Source organism: Diabrotica virgifera, chromosome 7 (genome assembly GCF_917563875.1).
Source record: "Diabrotica virgifera virgifera chromosome 7, PGI_DIABVI_V3a".
NCBI lineage: Eukaryota > Metazoa > Arthropoda > Insecta > Coleoptera > Chrysomelidae > Diabrotica > Diabrotica virgifera.
Genome location: NC_065449.1, coordinates 98,178,699 through 98,197,339, shown reverse-complemented (window position 1 = coordinate 98,197,339; position 18,641 = coordinate 98,178,699). Strand labels below are relative to the sequence as shown.

Genomic DNA, 18,641 nt, shown 5'->3' with positions numbered 1-18,641 from the left:
AATTATGTATTAATAATTTTTTAATTTGTTTTATGTCGACAAATAACGAAACTCTGAATATGGCACGTGCCATGTTGAAGGTACTAAGCTGACTTTAAGAGGAAACATCATAAGCGGAAAACGCGTTCCAAGATTGCAGCTTTAATTTTCAAACAAATATAATTTTAATTTTAGTTTAATTTTTAAACAATAATTTAAAAAAAAATTGAGAACATGCACATGTTGCCACTTTTACCTATATTTTAAAAGTGTGTACAATTTATACAGACTTTTGTATTAGACCAATTTTCTATAACTATTTATTTTAAATTAGACCTCAAGGAGCTGGCGCCGAATGCGAAGGTCCAACAATACGTCATTCAACTTGTGTAGCCGAGCAATGTGCAAATGTTCCAAGACTAACAATAAGAGAATTCGCTGATCAGATTTGTACCAGAGCCAAAGAAGTTGACAACGATCTAACTGGTTCAGGAATGCAGAAAATTAGTTCTGATGGTAAGATAATGGTCACTGTCAATATGAATTTGTTATAAAATAAGGTTTGGGCACGTAAGTCATTCTGGTTACACCTATTTGGCTTCTAAAAATGCAAGCCAACCGGATGCTGGAGCAAGGAAGATGAGGGAATTCTATAATTTGTAATTCACATCCCATCTTTCCAGCGCGGAAAAATTCCAACGAAAATGGAACCCTACATACTCAGATAGGAGTAATACTAATAGAAATAAAAATGAATAACCATTTTCATCTCGTTGCAACGCGAAGCCGAAGCCGTCTTATATTTCAGTTCGTTTAGAGAGCGCAACAAGCACTCTGACCGAACGATTTCAAAACTCGTTGATTGAGTTGAAACTCTTTTATCCATTGAACTAACGAGTTCTGAAACCGTTTGGTCAGAGTGCTTGTTGGGCTCTCTAAACGAACTGAAATATAATACGGCTTTGGCTTCGTGTTGCAACGAGATGAAAATGGTTATTAATTTTTATTTCTATTAGTATTATTCCTATCTGAGTATGTAGGGTTTCTTTTTCGTTTGAATTTTCCCGCGCTGGGCACATGAGATGTAAATTGCAAAGTGTAGAATTCTTATCTTCCTTGCTCCAGCATCCGCTTGGCTTGCATTTTTAGAAGTCACGGAGGTGTAACCAGAAAATGATATCAATAAATTTTTTAATTTAATATTATTTTATATTTTATTAGGTTGAAAACTTTGACATGTATCTAGCAGATGTCGCTATGACCATTTCTTTAGTTGCAATTCTAGGTTAATTGTCTAGATTGTTTCAGTTTGGTCTAGAGATAGCAACATAATATGCATTATCTTATGAAAAACTAATATAATGAGTTTTGAAACCGTTCGGTCGGAGTGCCTGTTGCGCTTTCTAAACAAACTAAAATATAGGACGGATTTGGCTTCGTGTTGCAACGCGATGAAAATGCTTATTCATTTTTATTTATTTTATTTATTCTAATATTTCTGCAGCTGAAGAAGCTTGTTTGGTATGGTGCCAAAAACGAAATGGAAGTACAAGGAGTCGAGGCTGGACGTTTCCTGATGGAACAACTTGTCAAATAAGAAGAAATCGATATGGAAAAAGTAGTTACTGTATTAAAGGTAAGTCAAAACTATAAAATTCATGTGTTTAAGATAAAAACACATTCTGATGTTCCTGAACATTATCTGTCGTGTTCTTTTGAAGTGCTTAAAAGATACTGATTATTTTTTAGTATTCCCTATACCTAAATGCCATAATTTCAAAGTATGTAATTGCTACATTTATTTTGAAAAACAAATTTAAACAAATTATAAAAATCAATTTTTCAACTCAACAATTGGGTTTTTTGGATCGTTCGGAACAAAAACGGTCCCTTGTAATTTTTCTACCAAGTTGATCGTTTTCGAAGTATACACGAATTAAAACTGAAAAAAAATGCAAAATGACAATTTTAAAGGCTCAAAAACTTAAGTAAAAAATGATATTTTTAAAACGGCGAAAAAATATAGACTGGTCCATATGAAATAAGAAAGTTCATTAGCTTTCCAGAAAAACGGAAAGTCTGACCACAATCGCATCACAAAACCTATAAAAATTGTGGACGCCGTTTACGAGATAATTGAGGCGTTCCATATATAAATCTCACTCTGTATAAAGCAATTATTGGCCAGTCAAAAATTAAAATTTGCATATTTTAAGATTTTTTTTAAAGTCGCATGTTTCTGAAATAAGGAATTATTCCATAATAATGAATGGGTTGCATGTGTGAGTCCATAATATTGTAGTAAAGCTAAGAGAGACGTTCTCACAAACAATTTATTTTACAACTGACGACCGGTTTTGCTGTCTACACTTTGCACAGCATCTTCAGGTCCCGGTTAAAGTAAAATTAAATGCTACAAACAACAAAAACCAGAGTTAGTTAAGTGGTCTGGTTTAAATCAAAAGTTAATGATCAAGCCAATATCAAAGTACATATTTATATTTATGCATGCACATAAATACCCACATGTACACTTCCCGTCATAAAAAACTGGTACACTTTTTTCTCCCAATGTAAACCTGTCTTCAGACTTGACACAATGGTTCGTGAATCACTTCGTTGTTGGCATTACATATAACGGAATTTCACTAGACCTAAATAAAAAAAATAATAACGTTCAAAAATGTATAAAGTTTTTAGATAGGTATTATTTTTATCATTAAAAAACCGTATCTAATAAATTTAATAACCAGAGAGAGTGTTGTTAATCTTCAAAAATCCATAACTGAAAAATTAAAGGATTAAACATAATAAAAAGCAATAGGTCCAGTCCTCGATGACTTATTTAATTACATAACATCAGTCAGATTTGACAAGTTGGTCAAAGTAAATTTTTAACGATGCCACATCAATTAAGTAAGTGTGATAAAACGAGAATAATTTCTAAAATAGAAGATGGTTGGTCAGTCCGACAACTGGCTCAAGAGTTTAATAATATTTTCGTTGAACTGGCAACGATGCCCTAGAAATTAGAATGACACATTTGACAAGACCACCTTACACAACTTGAAAAACACGATTTTCGGTTATAAAGAGTTGTACCAGTTTTTTATGACGCTAAGTGTACGTGCGCATGGTGTACAATCCTCATACTCACATACAGTCGGAAAAATGAAAGAATACCCATGAACGAACATATAAAACACGCTGTATTTTCCTGTCACCTTGTCACAAAGAAAATTGTCCAGTGCAAGTACATGTAACAATAATTATTACATGTACTTGCGCTGGCCAATTTTTTGTGTGACACGGTGACAGGAAAATACAGCGTGTTTTATATGTTCGTTCATGGGTACTCTTTCATTTTTCCTACTGTACATGCACGCATTCATATGCAGTGCGTAACCAAAATATGTCAAGTATAAGATATATACTTGCTTTCTGGTTTAAGGGAAGAATATAGTAGTATTCAATATCATACTTTTTCTCTGCACTTTGCTAAAAGGATGGTTGGTAGGGGGATAGATTTGGCTGTAATATATTAACAAAACATTGGCAGGATCTTGAGGGGATTAGTAAGAAAACACGACATTAAACCGAGAAAAACGAAAAATTGTTAGTTATATATAAAGTGATGTTATTTTTAATCAATTGTGTAGATTTTATTTATATAGGATTAATAGATGTTGTTCAGGATGTTCAAGAACTTATAGATGTAAAATTGGGTGTGCAATTTTTTAGACAAGATTGGTTGGATATGCAATAGTTGTGATCTGATTGTGAAAATTTGTTTGATCTGTTTGAAAAATTGAAATTGAAAAATTGAAAAATTAGTAATTTGCTAAAAATTTTTATATTAAAAGTGTCAATTAATAAAATCATGAATAGCTAATTCAGAATTAAAGTCAAGTGTATAGGTAATGCAGTAGGTAATATTAAATTTACTGTAATATAAAGTTATAATTATCTGTAGAGCAATGAAACTTTATGGAATATAACCATATAACTATAAAAGTTGAAAAAGTAATATATGAAAAAATAATAAATGAAAAAATCTTTCATTTATGTTAATATCTGTTGAATTTAATAAATAGTTGAGTAGGTTAAAAATTAATTTAAAATTTTTGAAAACATTATTTGGTTGAGTTGAATTAAATGGTTTCTTTGTAATGATAAATTTTTTTTTTGTTTTAAAGTCGATAAATAACACATAACAGATTCTACAACAAACACAAAGGAGATGGACATAACAGGAGTTTGAAAATTTTTGATGGGGAAAGCAATCTGAGCACTACATCTTATTTCTTTTCGATTTTAAGAATAGGAAAAATTCCTGTGAATTTCTGTGAACAAATCAAACAAATTTTTACAATCAGATCACAATTATTGCATATCCGACCAATCTTGTCTAAAAAAAATGCACACCCAATTTTACATCTATGAGTTCTTGAACATCCTGAACAACATCTAATAATCCTATATAAATAAAATCTAAAAAATAACAATGTATACCATTTTTATTCAGTTGCAATGCGAAGGCAAAACAATCTTACTTTTCAATTAGAATACGGAGTGCAGTCCAGTCCCTTGAATCGCGATTTTCGGCTCTTATTGGAGCCTTCATCGGAAGGAACGTAGGCACTGTTCTCCATATTTTAACTGATTCGCATCGAGAGGTTTTCCCACCCACTGCAACTGAAGTGATGATAGTAGGTGGCTAGCGCCATCTGGCATTGAAAGACGAAGTAGTTTTCAATCGTAATAGTAAATTATTAATATTGAAAATATTAAAAATATTACTAAAAGATTTTTAAATTGAAAACTTATTGGTACACTTTCCTGGTGACACCTCCAAGACTTCTACAATTTGCAACTCAAATGGATGCTGCAGTGAAGACGAGAGGGAAGGAATTCTACACTATGCAATTCACATCCCCCGTCTGCAGCTGGTAAAGTTCCAACGGAAAAATGCACCTAGTTACTCTACGGAGTAATACGACTATAAAATAAAAATGTATACCGTTTTTATTCAGTTGCAATGCGAAGGCAAAACAATCTTACTTTTCAATTAGAATACGGAGTGCAGTCCAGTCCCTTGAATCGCGATTTTTGGCTCTTATTGGAGCCTTCATCGGAAGGAACGTAGGCAAAATGGTATACATTTTTATTTTATAGTCGTATTACTCCGTAGAGTAACTAGGTGCATTTTTCCGTTGGAACTTTACCAGCTGCAGACGGGGGATGTGAATTGCATAGTGTAGAATTCCTTCCCTCTCGTCTTCACTGCAGCATCCATTTGACTTGCAAATTGTAGAAGTCTTGGAGGTGTCACCAGGAAAGTGTACCAATAAGTTTTCAATTTAAAAATCTTTTAGTAATATTTTTAATATTTTCAATATTAATAATTTACTATTAGGATTGAAAACTACTTCGTCTTTCAATGCCAGATGGCGCTAGCCACCTACTATCATCACTTCAGTTGCAGTGGGTGGGAAAACCTCTCGATGCGAATCAGTTAAAATATGGAGAACAGTGCCTACGTTCCTTCCGATGAAGCCTCCAATAAGAGCCGAAAATCGCGATTCAAGGGACTGGACTGCACTCCGTATTCTAATTGAAAAGTAAGATTGTTTTGCCTTCGCATTGCAACTGAATAAAAATGGTATACATTTTTATTTTATAGTCGTATTACTCCGTAGAGTAACTAGGTGCATTTTTTCGTTGGAACTTTACCAGCTGCAGACGGGGGATGTGAATTGCATAGTGTAGAATTCCTTTCCTCTCGTCTTCACTGCAGCATCCATTTGACTTGCAAATTGTAGAAGTCTTGGAGGTGTCACCAGGAAAGTGTACCAATAAGTTTTCAATTTAAAAATCTTTTAGTAATATTTTTAATATTTTCAATATTAATAATTTACTATTAGGATTGAAAACTACTTCGTCTTTCAATGCCAGATGGCGCTAGCCACCTACTATCATCACTTCAGTTGCAGTGGGTGGGAAAACCTCTCGATGCGAATCAGTTAAAATATGGAGAACAGTGCCTACGTTCCTTCCGATGAAGGCTCCAATAAGAGCCGAAAATCGCGATTCAAGGGACTGGACTGCACTCCGTATTCTAATTGAAAAGTAAGATTGTTTTGCCTTCGCATTGCAACTGAATAACAATGGTATACATTTTTATTTTATAGTCGTATTACTCTGTAGAGTAACTAGGTGCATTTTTCCGTTGGAACTTTACCAGCTGCAGACGGGGGATGTGCATTGTATAGTGTAGAATTCCTTCCCTCTCGTCTTCACTGCAGCATCCATTTGACTTGCAAATTGTAGAAGTCTTGGAGGTGTCACCAGGAAAGTGTACCAATAAGTTTTCAATTTAAAAATCTTTTAGTAATATTTTTAATATTTTCAATATTAGAGGAAAGTAACCAAATGTGGAATAGTGCCCTAATATGGAATTCCTTGATTTCTCCGAAAATATAAGTTGGAAGCGCACTACAAGACCATCCTCTATTTCAATCGCTCCCTTTATTATCGTATTCACACCTCTGTGTCAGATGCGCGAACGATACGTGTCTGACAGGCGCGTTTTGTTTTATCGTCTCGCAGAAAATTTCAAAGGTAAATATATTCAACGAGTATTATTGGTTATTATGCATGAATACAGACTTGTTATGCTATTGCGTATATCAATAGTACCTTTATTTTGATATTTTATGACCTTCTGTAATTAAAACATTACGACTTGAAAAAATGTTGATACTAGTTTGAACTAATGTACAAATCCAAATATGGACAGTCGTTGGTGCCTAATTATGGAATAGTGGATTAAGTGTAAGTGGGCTCATTATGATTGTGCTGGTCGAGTTTCATACATGGATCTGTGATGTCGGCAAGTGAATTAAGCTACTTCTTCCATTTTTCAAAATTTTCTTATTTAAATTTATTTGATCTCAGATGTTTATGTCTATTTTTGTTATTGATATGTTGGTTTATGCCTATATTCCATATATGGGTACCTATTCCATATTTAATCGAAACAGACTGTATGACTTGTACACACTTCTAAAAAGGTCAAACCGGCAAACAGGTGTATGTTCTCAAAGAAATTGAAAGTGTGTAAACGGTATACATTTTTATTTTATAGTCGTATTACTCCGTAGAGTAACTAGGTGCATTTTTCCGTTGGAACTTTACCAGCTGCAGACGGGGGATGTGAATTGCATAGTGTAGAATTCCTTCCCTCTCGTCTTCACTGCAGCATCCATTTGACTTGCAAATTGTAGAAGTCTTGGAGGTGTCACCAGGAAAGTGTACCAATAAGTTTTCAATTTAAAAATCTTTTAGTAATATTTTTAATATTTTCAATATTAATAATTTACTATTAGGATTGAAAACTACTTCGTCTTTCAATGCCAGATGGCGCTAGCCACCTACTATCATCACTTCAGTTGCAGTGGGTGGGAAAACCTCTCGATGCGAATCAGTTAAAATATGGAGAACAGTGCCTACGTTCCTTCCGATGAAGCCTCCAATAAGAGCCGAAAATCGCGATTCAAGGGACTGGACTGCACTCCGTATTCTAATTGATAAGTAAGATTGTTTTGCCTTCGCATTGCAACTGAATAAAAATGGTATACATTTTTATTTTATAGTCGTATTACTCCGTAGAGTAACTAGGTGCATTTTTTCGTTGGAACTTTACCAGCTGCAGACGGGGGATGTGAATTGCATAGTGTAGAATTCCTTTCCTCTCGTCTTCACTGCAGCATCCATTTGACTTGCAAATTGTAGAAGTCTTGGAGGTGTCACCAGGAAAGTGTACCAATAAGTTTTCAATTTAAAAATCTTTTAGTAATATTTTTAATATTTTCAATATTAATAATTTACTATTAGGATTGAAAACTACTTCGTCTTTCAATGCCAGATGGCGCTAGCCACCTACTATCATCACTTCAGTTGCAGTGGGTGGGAAAACCTCTCGATGCGAATCAGTTAAAATATGGAGAACAGTGCCTACGTTCCTTCCGATGAAGGCTCCAATAAGAGCCGAAAATCGCGATTCAAGGGACTGGACTGCACTCCGTATTCTAATTGAAAAGTAAGATTGTTTTGCCTTCGCATTGCAACTGAATAACAATGGTATACATTTTTATTTTATAGTCGTATTACTCTGTAGAGTAACTAGGTGCATTTTTCCGTTGGAACTTTACCAGCTGCAGACGGGGGATGTGCATTGTATAGTGTAGAATTCCTTCCCTCTCGTCTTCACTGCAGCATCCATTTGACTTGCAAATTGTAGAAGTCTTGGAGGTGTCACCAGGAAAGTGTACCAATAAGTTTTCAATTTAAAAATCTTTTAGTAATATTTTTAATATTTTCAATATTAGAGGAAAGTAACCAAATGTGGAATAGTGCCCTAATATGGAATTCCTTGATTTCTCCGAAAATATAAGTTGGAAGCGCACTACAAGACCATCCTCTATTTCAATCGCTCCCTTTATTATCGTATTCACACCTCTGTGTCAGATGCGCGAACGATACGTGTCTGACAGGCGCGTTTTGTTTTATCGTCTCGCAGAAAATTTCAAAGGTAAATATATTCAACGAGTATTATTGGTTATTATGCATGAATACAGACTTGTTATGCTATTGCGTATATCAATAGTACCTTTATTTTGATATTTTATGACCTTCTGTAATTAAAACATTACGACTTGAAAAAATGTTGATACTAGTTTGAACTAATGTACAAATCCAAATATGGACAGTCGTTGGTGCCTAATTATGGAATAGTGGATTAAGTGTAAGTGGGCTCATTATGATTGTGCTGGTCGAGTTTCATACATGGATCTGTGATGTCGGCAAGTGAATTAAGCTACTTCTTCCATTTTTCAAAATTTTCTTATTTAAATTTATTTGATCTCAGATGTTTATGTCTATTTTTGTTATTGATATGTTGGTTTATGCCTATATTCCATATATGGGTACCTATTCCATATTTAATCGAAACAGACTGTATGACTTGTACACACTTCTAAAAAGGTCAAACCGGCAAACAGGTGTATGTTCTCAAAGAAATTGAAAGTGTGTAAACGGTATACATTTTTATTTTATAGTCGTATTACTCCGTAGAGTAACTAGGTGCATTTTTCCGTTGGAACTTTACCAGCTGCAGACGGGGGATGTGAATTGCATAGTGTAGAATTCCTTCCCTCTCGTCTTCACTGCAGCATCCATTTGACTTGCAAATTGTAGAAGTCTTGGAGGTGTCACCAGGAAAGTGTACCAATAAGTTTTCAATTTAAAAATCTTTTAGTAATATTTTTAATATTTTCAATATTAATAATTTACTATTAGGATTGAAAACTACTTCGTCTTTCAATGCCAGATGGCGCTAGCCACCTACTATCATCACTTCAGTTGCAGTGGGTGGGAAAACCTCTCGATGCGAATCAGTTAAAATATGGAGAACAGTGCCTACGTTCCTTCCGATGAAGCCTCCAATAAGAGCCGAAAATCGCGATTCAAGGGACTGGACTGCACTCCGTATTCTAATTGAAAAGTAAGATTGTTTTGCCTTCGCATTGCAACTGAATAAAAATGGTATACATTTTTATTTTATAGTCGTATTACTCCGTAGAGTAACTAGGTGCATTTTTTCGTTGGAACTTTACCAGCTGCAGACGGGGGATGTGAATTGCATAGTGTAGAATTCCTTTCCTCTCGTCTTCACTGCAGCATCCATTTGACTTGCAAATTGTAGAAGTCTTGGAGGTGTCACCAGGAAAGTGTACCAATAAGTTTTCAATTTAAAAATCTTTTAGTAATATTTTTAATATTTTCAATATTAATAATTTACTATTAGGATTGAAAACTACTTCGTTTTTCAATGCCAGATGGCGCTAGCCACCTACTATCATCACTTCAGTTGCAGTGGGTGGGAAAACCTCTCGATGCGAATCAGTTAAAATATGGAGAACAGTGCCTACGTTCCTTCCGATGAAGGCTCCAATAAGAGCCGAAAATCGCGATTCAAGGGACTGGACTGCACTCCGTATTCTAATTGAAAAGTAAGATTGTTTTGCCTTCGCATTGCAACTGAATAAAAATGGTATACATTTTTATTTTATAGTCGTATTACTCTGTAGAGTAACTAGGTGCATTTTTCCGTTGGAACTTTACCAGCTGCAGACGGGGGATGTGAATTGTATAGTGTAGAATTCCTTCCCTCTCGTCTTCACTGCAGCATCCCTTTGACTTGCAAATTGTAGAAGTCTTGGAGGTGTCACCAGGAAAGTGTACCAATAAGTTTTCAATTTAAAAATCTTTTAGTAATATTTTTAATATTTTCAATATTAGAGGAAAGTAACCAAATGTGGAATAGTGCCCTAATATGGAATTCCTTGATTTCTCCGAAAATATAAGTTGGAAGCGCACTACAAGACCATCCTCTATTTCAATCGCTCCCTTTATTATCGTATTCACACCTCTGTGTCAGATGCGCGAACGATACGTGTCTGACAGGCGCGTTTTGTTTTATCGTCTCGCAGAAAATTTCAAAGGTAAATATATTCAACGAGTATTATTGGTTATTATGCATGAATACAGACTTGTTATGCTATTGCGTATATCAATAGTACCTTTATTTTGATATTTTATGACCTTCTGTAATTAAAACATTACGACTTGAAAAAATGTTGATACTAGTTTGAACTAATGTACAAATCCAAATATGGACAGTCGTTGGTGCCTAATTATGGAATAGTGGATTAAGTGTAAGTGGGCTCATTATGATTGTGCTGGTCGAGTTTCATACATGGATCTGTGATGTCGGCAAGTGAATTAAGCTACTTCTTCCATTTTTCAAAATTTTCTTATTTAAATTTATTTGATCTCAGATGTTTATGTCTATTTTTGTTATTGATATGTTGGTTTATGCCTATATTCCATATATGGGTACCTATTCCATATTTAATCGAAACAGTCTGTATGACTTGTACACACTTCTAAAAAGGTCAAACCGGCAAACAGGTGTATGTTCTCAAAGAAATTGAAAGTGTGTAAACGGTATACATTTTTATTTTATAGTCGTATTACTCCGTAGAGTAACTAGGTGCATTTTTCCGTTGGAACTTTACCAGCTGCAGACGGGGGATGTGAATTGCATAGTGTAGAATTCCTTCCCTCTCGTCTTCACTGCAGCATCCATTTGACTTGCACATTGTAGAAGTCTTGGAGGTGTCACCAGGAAAGTGTACCAATAAGTTTTCAATTTAAAAATCTTTTAGTAATATTTTTAATATTTTCAATATTAATAATTTACTATTAGGAATGAAAACTACTTCGTCTTTCAATGCCAGATGGCGCTAGCCACCTACTATCATCACTTCAGTTGCAGTGGGTGGGAAAACCTCTCGATGCGAATCAGTTAAAATATGGAGAACAGTGCCTACGTTCCTTCCGATGAAGCCTCCAATAAGAGCCGAAAATCGCGATTCAAGGGACTGGACTGCACTCCGTATTCTAATTGAAAAGTAAGATTGTTTTGCCTTCGCATTGCAACTGAATAAAAATGGTATACATTTTTATTTTATAGTCGTATTACTCCGTAGAGTAACTAGGTGCATTTTTTCGTTGGAACTTTACCGTTTTCAATTTAAAAATCTTTTAGTAATATTTTTAATATTTTCAATATTAGAGGAAAGTAACCAAATGTGGAATAGTGCCCTAATATGGAATTCCTTGATTTCTCCGAAAATATAAGTTGGAAGCGCACTACAAGACCATCCTCTATTTCAGTGGCTCCCTTTATTATCGTATTCACACCTCTGTGTCAGATGCGCGAACGATACGTGTCTGACAGGCGCGTTTTGTTTTATCGTCTCGCAGAAAATTTCAAAGGTAAATATATTCAACGAGTATTATTGGTTATTATGCATGAATACAGACTTGTTATGCTATTGCGTATATCAATAGTACCTTTATTTTGATATTTTATGACCTTCTGTAATTAAAACATTACGACTTGAAAAAATGTTGATACTAGTTTGAACTAATGTACAAATCCAAATATGGACAGTCGTTGGTGCCTAATTATGGAATAGTGGATTAAGTGTAAGTGGGCTCATTATGATTGTGCTGGTCGAGTTTCATACATGGATCTGTGATGTCGGCAAGTGAATTAAGCTACTTCTTCCATTTTTCAAAATTTTCTTATTTAAATTTATTTGATCTCAGATGTTTATGTCTATTTTTGTTATTGATATGTTGGTTTATGCCTATATTCCATATATGGGTACCTATTCCATATTTAATCGAAACAGACTGTATGACTTGTACACACTTCTAAAAAGGTCAAACCGGCAAACAGGTGTATGTTCTCAAAGAAATTGAAAGTGTGTAAACGGTATACATTTTTATTTTATAGTCGTATTACTCCGTAGAGTAACTAGGTGCATTTTTCCGTTGGAACTTTACCAGCTGCAGACGGGGGATGTGAATTGCATAGTGTAGAATTCCTTCCCTCTCGTCTTCACTGCAGCATCCATTTGACTTGCAAATTGTAGAAGTCTTGGAGGTGTCACCAGGAAAGTGTACCAATAAGTTTTCAATTTAAAAATCTTTTAGTAATATTTTTAATATTTTCAATATTAATAATTTACTATTAGGATTGAAAACTACTTCGTCTTTCAATGCCAGATGGCGCTAGCCACCTACTATCATCACTTCAGTTGCAGTGGGTGGGAAAACCTCTCGATGCGAATCAGTTAAAATATGGAGAACAGTGCCTACGTTCCTTCCGATGAAGCCTCCAATAAGAGCCGAAAATCGCGATTCAAGGGACTGGACTGCACTCCGTATTCTAATTGAAAAGTAAGATTGTTTTGCCTTCGCATTGCAACTGAATAAAAATGGTATACATTTTTATTTTATAGTCGTATTACTCCGTAGAGTAACTAGGTGCATTTTTTCGTTGGAACTTTACCAGCTGCAGACGGGGGATGTGAATTGCATAGTGTAGAATTCCTTTCCTCTCGTCTTCACTGCAGCATCCATTTGACTTGCAAATTGTAGAAGTCTTGGAGGTGTCACCAGGAAAGTGTACCAATAAGTTTTCAATTTAAAAATCTTTTAGTAATATTTTTAATATTTTCAATATTAATAATTTACTATTAGGATTGAAAACTACTTCGTTTTTCAATGCCAGATGGCGCTAGCCACCTACTATCATCACTTCAGTTGCAGTGGGTGGGAAAACCTCTCGATGCGAATCAGTTAAAATATGGAGAACAGTGCCTACGTTCCTTCCGATGAAGGCTCCAATAAGAGCCGAAAATCGCGATTCAAGGGACTGGACTGCACTCCGTATTCTAATTGAAAAGTAAGATTGTTTTGCCTTCGCATTGCAACTGAATAAAAATGGTATACATTTTTATTTTATAGTCGTATTACTCGGTAGAGTAACTAGGTGCATTTTTCCGTTGGAACTTTACCAGCTGCAGACGGGGGATGTGAATTGTATAGTGTAGAATTCCTTCCCTCTCGTCTTCACTGCAGCATCCCTTTGACTTGCAAATTGTAGAAGTCTTGGAGGTGTCACCAGGAAAGTGTACCAATAAGTTTTCAATTTAAAAATCTTTTAGTAATATTTTTAATATTTTCAATATTAATAATTTACTATTAGGATTGAAAACTACTTAGTCTTTCAATGCCAGATGGCGCTAGCCACCTACTATCATCACTTCAGTTGCAGTGGGTGGGAAAACCTCTCGATGCGAATCAGTTAAAATATGGAGAACTGTGCCTACGTTCCTTCCGATGAAGGCTCCAATAAGAGCCGAAAATCGCGATTCAAGGGACTGTACTGCACTCCGTATTCTAATTGAAAAGTAAGATTGTTTTGCCTTCGCAATGCAACTGAATAAAAATGGTATACATTTTTATTTTATAGTCGTATTACTCCGTAGAGTAACTAGGTGCATTTCTCCGTTGGAACTTTACCAGCTGCAGATGGGGGATGTGAATTGCATAGTGTAGAATTCCTTCCCTCTCGTCTTCACTGCAGCATCCATTTGACTTGCAAATTGTAGAAGTCTTGGAGGTGTCACCAGGAAAGTGTACCAATAAGTTTTCAATTTAAAAATCTTTTAGTAATATTTTTAATATTTTCAATATTAGAGGAAAGTAACCAAATGTGGAATAGTGCCCTAATATGGAATTCCTTGATTTCTCCGAAAATATAAGTTGGAAGCGCACTACAGGACCATCCTCTATTTCAGTCGCTCCCTTTATTATCGTATTCACACCTCTGTGTCAGATGCGCGAACGATACGTGTCTGACAGGCGCGTTTTGTTTTATCGTCTCGCAGAAAATTTCAAAGGTAAATATATTCAACGAGTATTATTGGTTATTATGCATAAATACAGACTTGTTATGCTATTGCGTATATCAATAGTACCTTTATTTTGATATTTTATGACCTTCTGTAATTAAAACATTACGACTTGAAAAAATGTTGATACTAGTTTGAACTAATGTACAAATCCAAATATGGACAGTCGTTGGTGCCTAATTATGGAATAGTGGATTAAGTGTAAGTGGGCTCATTATGATTGTGCTGGTCGAGTTTCATACATGGATCTGTGATGTCGGCAAGTGAATTAAGCTACTTCTTCCATTTTTCAAAATTTTCTTATTTAAATTTATTTGATCTCAGATGTTTATGTCTATTTTTGTTATTGATATGTTGGTTTATGCCTATATTCCATATATGGGTACCTATTCCATATTTAATTGAAACAGACTGTATGACTTGTACACACTTCTAAAAAGGTCAAACCGGCAAACAGGTGTATGTTCTCAAAGAAATTGAAAGTGTGTAAAAAATTTTTTTAATAATCAGCTAAGTACTTTCAACACATAACGTGCCATCATCAGAGCTTCGTCCTCTTATAAATCCTTCATAGAAGAGTAATTGTTAAAATTCACATGATAAATCATGGATACTGGGCAAAAGCCACAGATATTGGGTATAAAACCCTTAAAATTAAAAGTTTATCACATCTAAATTCTTTTTTATGATGACGAAGCTCTGATGATGGCACGTTATGTGTTGAAATTACTTAGCTGATTATTAAAAAAAAAAAAATTTTATACACTTTCAATTTCTTTGAGAACATACACCTGTTTGCCGGTTTGACCTATTCCATATTTGGTTGCCCATTTGGGATTTTGTTTTTTTGTTCGATTTTTTTTTTGTTAATTAAGATATTTAATAGAAGGCTTTTAATTACTACATAAAAATGTATGACTGATGTGTCATAACATTAAATTGTTTTCATTTCTATAAAGGTATTATTTTATATCCCCAAAACAAAGTGGTATTCCATAATTGGCGACTTTCCTCTAATAATTTACTATTAGGATTGAAAACTACTTCGTCAAATAAAATCTAATTAATTAAAAATAACATCACTTTATATATAACTAACAATTTTTCGTTTTTCTCGGTTTAATGTCGTGTTTTCTTACTAATCCCCTACAACTATTGCATATCCGACCAATCTTGTCTAAAAAAAAATGCACACCCAATTTTACATCTATGAGTTCTTGAACATCCTGAACAACATCTAATAATCTTATATAAATAAAATCTAATTAATTAAAAATAACATCACTTTATATATAACTAACAATTTTTCGTTTTTCTCGGTTTAATGTCGTGTTTTCTTACTAATCCCCTCAAGATCCTGCCAATGTTTTGTTAATATATTACAGTCAAATCTATCCCTCTACCAACCATCCTTTTAGCAAAGTGCAGAGAAAAAGTATGTTATTGACTACTACTATATTCTTCCCTTATACCAAAACATTTAATTTTACTTTAACCGGGACCTGAAGATGCTGTGCAAAGTGTAGACAGCGAAACCGGTCGTCAGTTGTAAAATAAATTGTTTGTGAGAACGTCTCTCTTTTCTTTACTATAATTATTCCATACTTTTGCATCATGTTGTACATACGCGATTATATGTATAATACTGTCATCGCAGCTCACGCTCGCGATGTGCATCGCCCCGCCTTCTCTCCTCTGACGCGAGTCAGAGGCTCCACCCGCCGAGACATTGGAATTCCCAGCTTGCCGCACGCGTCACAGCGACGCTTCTATAAAAGCTGGCGGTTCCAATCCTCGGCATCTCAGTCCGCAGTCGTCCTCCGGCCTGCACGGGCTTGCCCGTCAGCCTGGGGCGCTGCACCTGCCTTCCCCGACTCTGTGGTCTGGGGTCACTCTACAGAAAGCAGTTGTTTTATTTAATAGCAGTAGTGTTCTCTTTTAGGGTTCAGTTTTAAAATGTAAGAAAGCAATAGCTTTGGCCTGGTTCTTTTCAGAACCAGCCAAAGTCTCTAGAAGTAGCGTAGCAGTATTTTATTTTTAGGTACAATTATTTTAATGTAAGAAACGACACTGAGTTCTTGTTAGAACTCAGTGTCCCCCTTTGCACTCGTCTTTTTCAAGGCCTGGTGCAATTTTTCCTTTCTATTGCCTTAACCCTGTAGGGCTGAGGCGTAGCTGATGACCAGCGAAGCCGTGCCATATTTTGAAAATGGACGAGGATACGGATAGGCCGGGGGTGAATTGAGTAGCTCCTTGTATGGAATAAGTTAGAGACCCAGACTTTTGCCTAACTTATTCCCCCTATCCGTAACAATACGTGCAAAAAGAATAAAGTAGAGACTGAAGTAAAAAAGAACTAATAACTGACCTTTGAATACGAGAAGCATTATTTGCAACAAGGATCACGATTAATATAACAATTGCAAAGTAATGGACAATGCTTTGGAGTTTGCTGCATTTTTTTAGCATTATTGATTAGTGTCAACCTTCACTTGGGAAATAGAATCACAATATTTGTAGGAACTTTTTATGTTTCGTGGGCCTTAAAAAGATAGTTGATAGGTTTACATTAAAGGACGTTATCAATTTATTGTATAGAAGAGAGATACAGGAATAATTAAAACGATCTAAAATATCCGCCAGAACAACCCAATAAAAGTAAAAGAAGAAGATGAACTAACTGATCCAATTAAAGCTGGCAATGGGATAAGACAGGGGGATGCCCTAAGTCCTTTATTGTTCAACTTGATCATTAATGAAATAATAAAAAAAGTAAGAACTAAAAAAGGATACCAAACTGGAGAAATACAACTTATACTCCAAACTGGAGAAATAATCTGCTATGCATACTATGCAATACTAATCTCTCAAAGTGAAGATGATTTATCGAATGCTTCAGCAATTCAATGTAAACGCCAGAAAATGTAATATGTTAATTTGCAAATTTGCTAGGATGTAGTGAACAAGTAACAAGTAAAGTAACAGAACAAGTGATGGAGTTATCTAGTCACCCAACATTAGAAACAGAAGTGGAAGATCAAGTAAATAGAGCAAACAGAGCTGCAGGTTGCTTGAATGAAACAATATGGAGAAATAATAATATCGGGGAAGAAATGAAAAGCAGAATTTACAAAACAGTAATCAGACCAACAATGACATATTACGCGGCAGAAACACAACCTGACAAAGAGGGAACGAAAAGAATACTAGAAACAGCACAGATGAAAACCCTTTGAAAAATCTATGGTACGACACTATGGGACAGAGTTAGAAATACAGACATACGACGAAGATGCAAGGTGGAGAACAGTAGGAACTTGGTAAGAAACAGAAGAGTAGAATGGAACGGCCATATAAGCTGAATGACAACAAATAGAGTAAATGATGAAAAAGTTGCCATTGTGAGTTCAAAATAAAATAAGGTTATGGAAAAGGTCGATACTCATAATCTTAGTTTGCTTTATTGTTAGTAAAAGATCAACAATAATTTTATTAACAATAAAACAAACTAAGATTGTGAGTATCGACTTTTCTATAACTTAATTGAACAAATAGAGTAGTACAGATGGCGAGAGAAGGTTCCCCAACAGAAAAACAATCAGTGGGAGGACCACCAAAACGATGGAATGACAACTTCTGGAGACACATTAAAAAAACAGACAGTGTCAGATCTACAAAAAAATAAGAGTAACTATAATTATTTCCGCCAAAATGTTAAAAATAGTCCAATATTTTAAGGCACATTCTCATGAATTCGTTTTTATTTCAGGAAGATGTGAAGAATTTGTCTGCGATCCTATGGAAGAAGCGGCATTTGCCCAAGCTGCGGATCTCTGTCCTATTGATCGATACGATAACGAACTAAATTGGCGAACGGGCTTAAGAAGAAGAGAGGGTGCCATTAGATGGAAAAGCGCGAGTGGTTGTCATTACAACTGTATTTCACCAGGCTCTGGAATACGTTTGGTCAAAAATAAAAAATACAATAGATCAAGTATTCAGTTGTGCCAACCAGATAAATTTGTAAGTATCCTTCTTCTATATTTTTATTGTTGTAATTTTGTATTACTGATTGGTTCTTTACTGATTACTATTGTTGCAATGTATTATTATAATATTTTTAAAAGTATTTAATGAGAGCTTTAAACTGAGCTAAGATAAAAGTGATCAGGATGGAAAAAACCCGAGATTAAAAAAAATTTCTGACTTTTCCACAAAAATTAATTTAGTATTAAGTTAATCTTTGAAATTAAATAAAAATTTTTC

At 34.8% G+C, this 18,641-nt stretch overlaps 1 protein-coding gene across 1 annotated transcript in view; it reads left to right on the top strand.

The window, feature by feature from the left end:
* Nucleotides 1–18,641, top strand: part of LOC114330753 (A disintegrin and metalloproteinase with thrombospondin motifs adt-1-like) — a 385,883-nt gene that overhangs the window by 342,349 nt on the left and 24,893 nt on the right. The window contains exons 12-14 of the mRNA XM_050656578.1: nucleotides 314–495; nucleotides 1,484–1,615; nucleotides 18,145–18,398. Of these exons, the coding sequence (XP_050512535.1) occupies nucleotides 314–495; nucleotides 1,484–1,615; nucleotides 18,145–18,398 (568 nt within the window). The remainder of the gene's footprint in view (nucleotides 1–313; nucleotides 496–1,483; nucleotides 1,616–18,144; nucleotides 18,399–18,641) is intronic.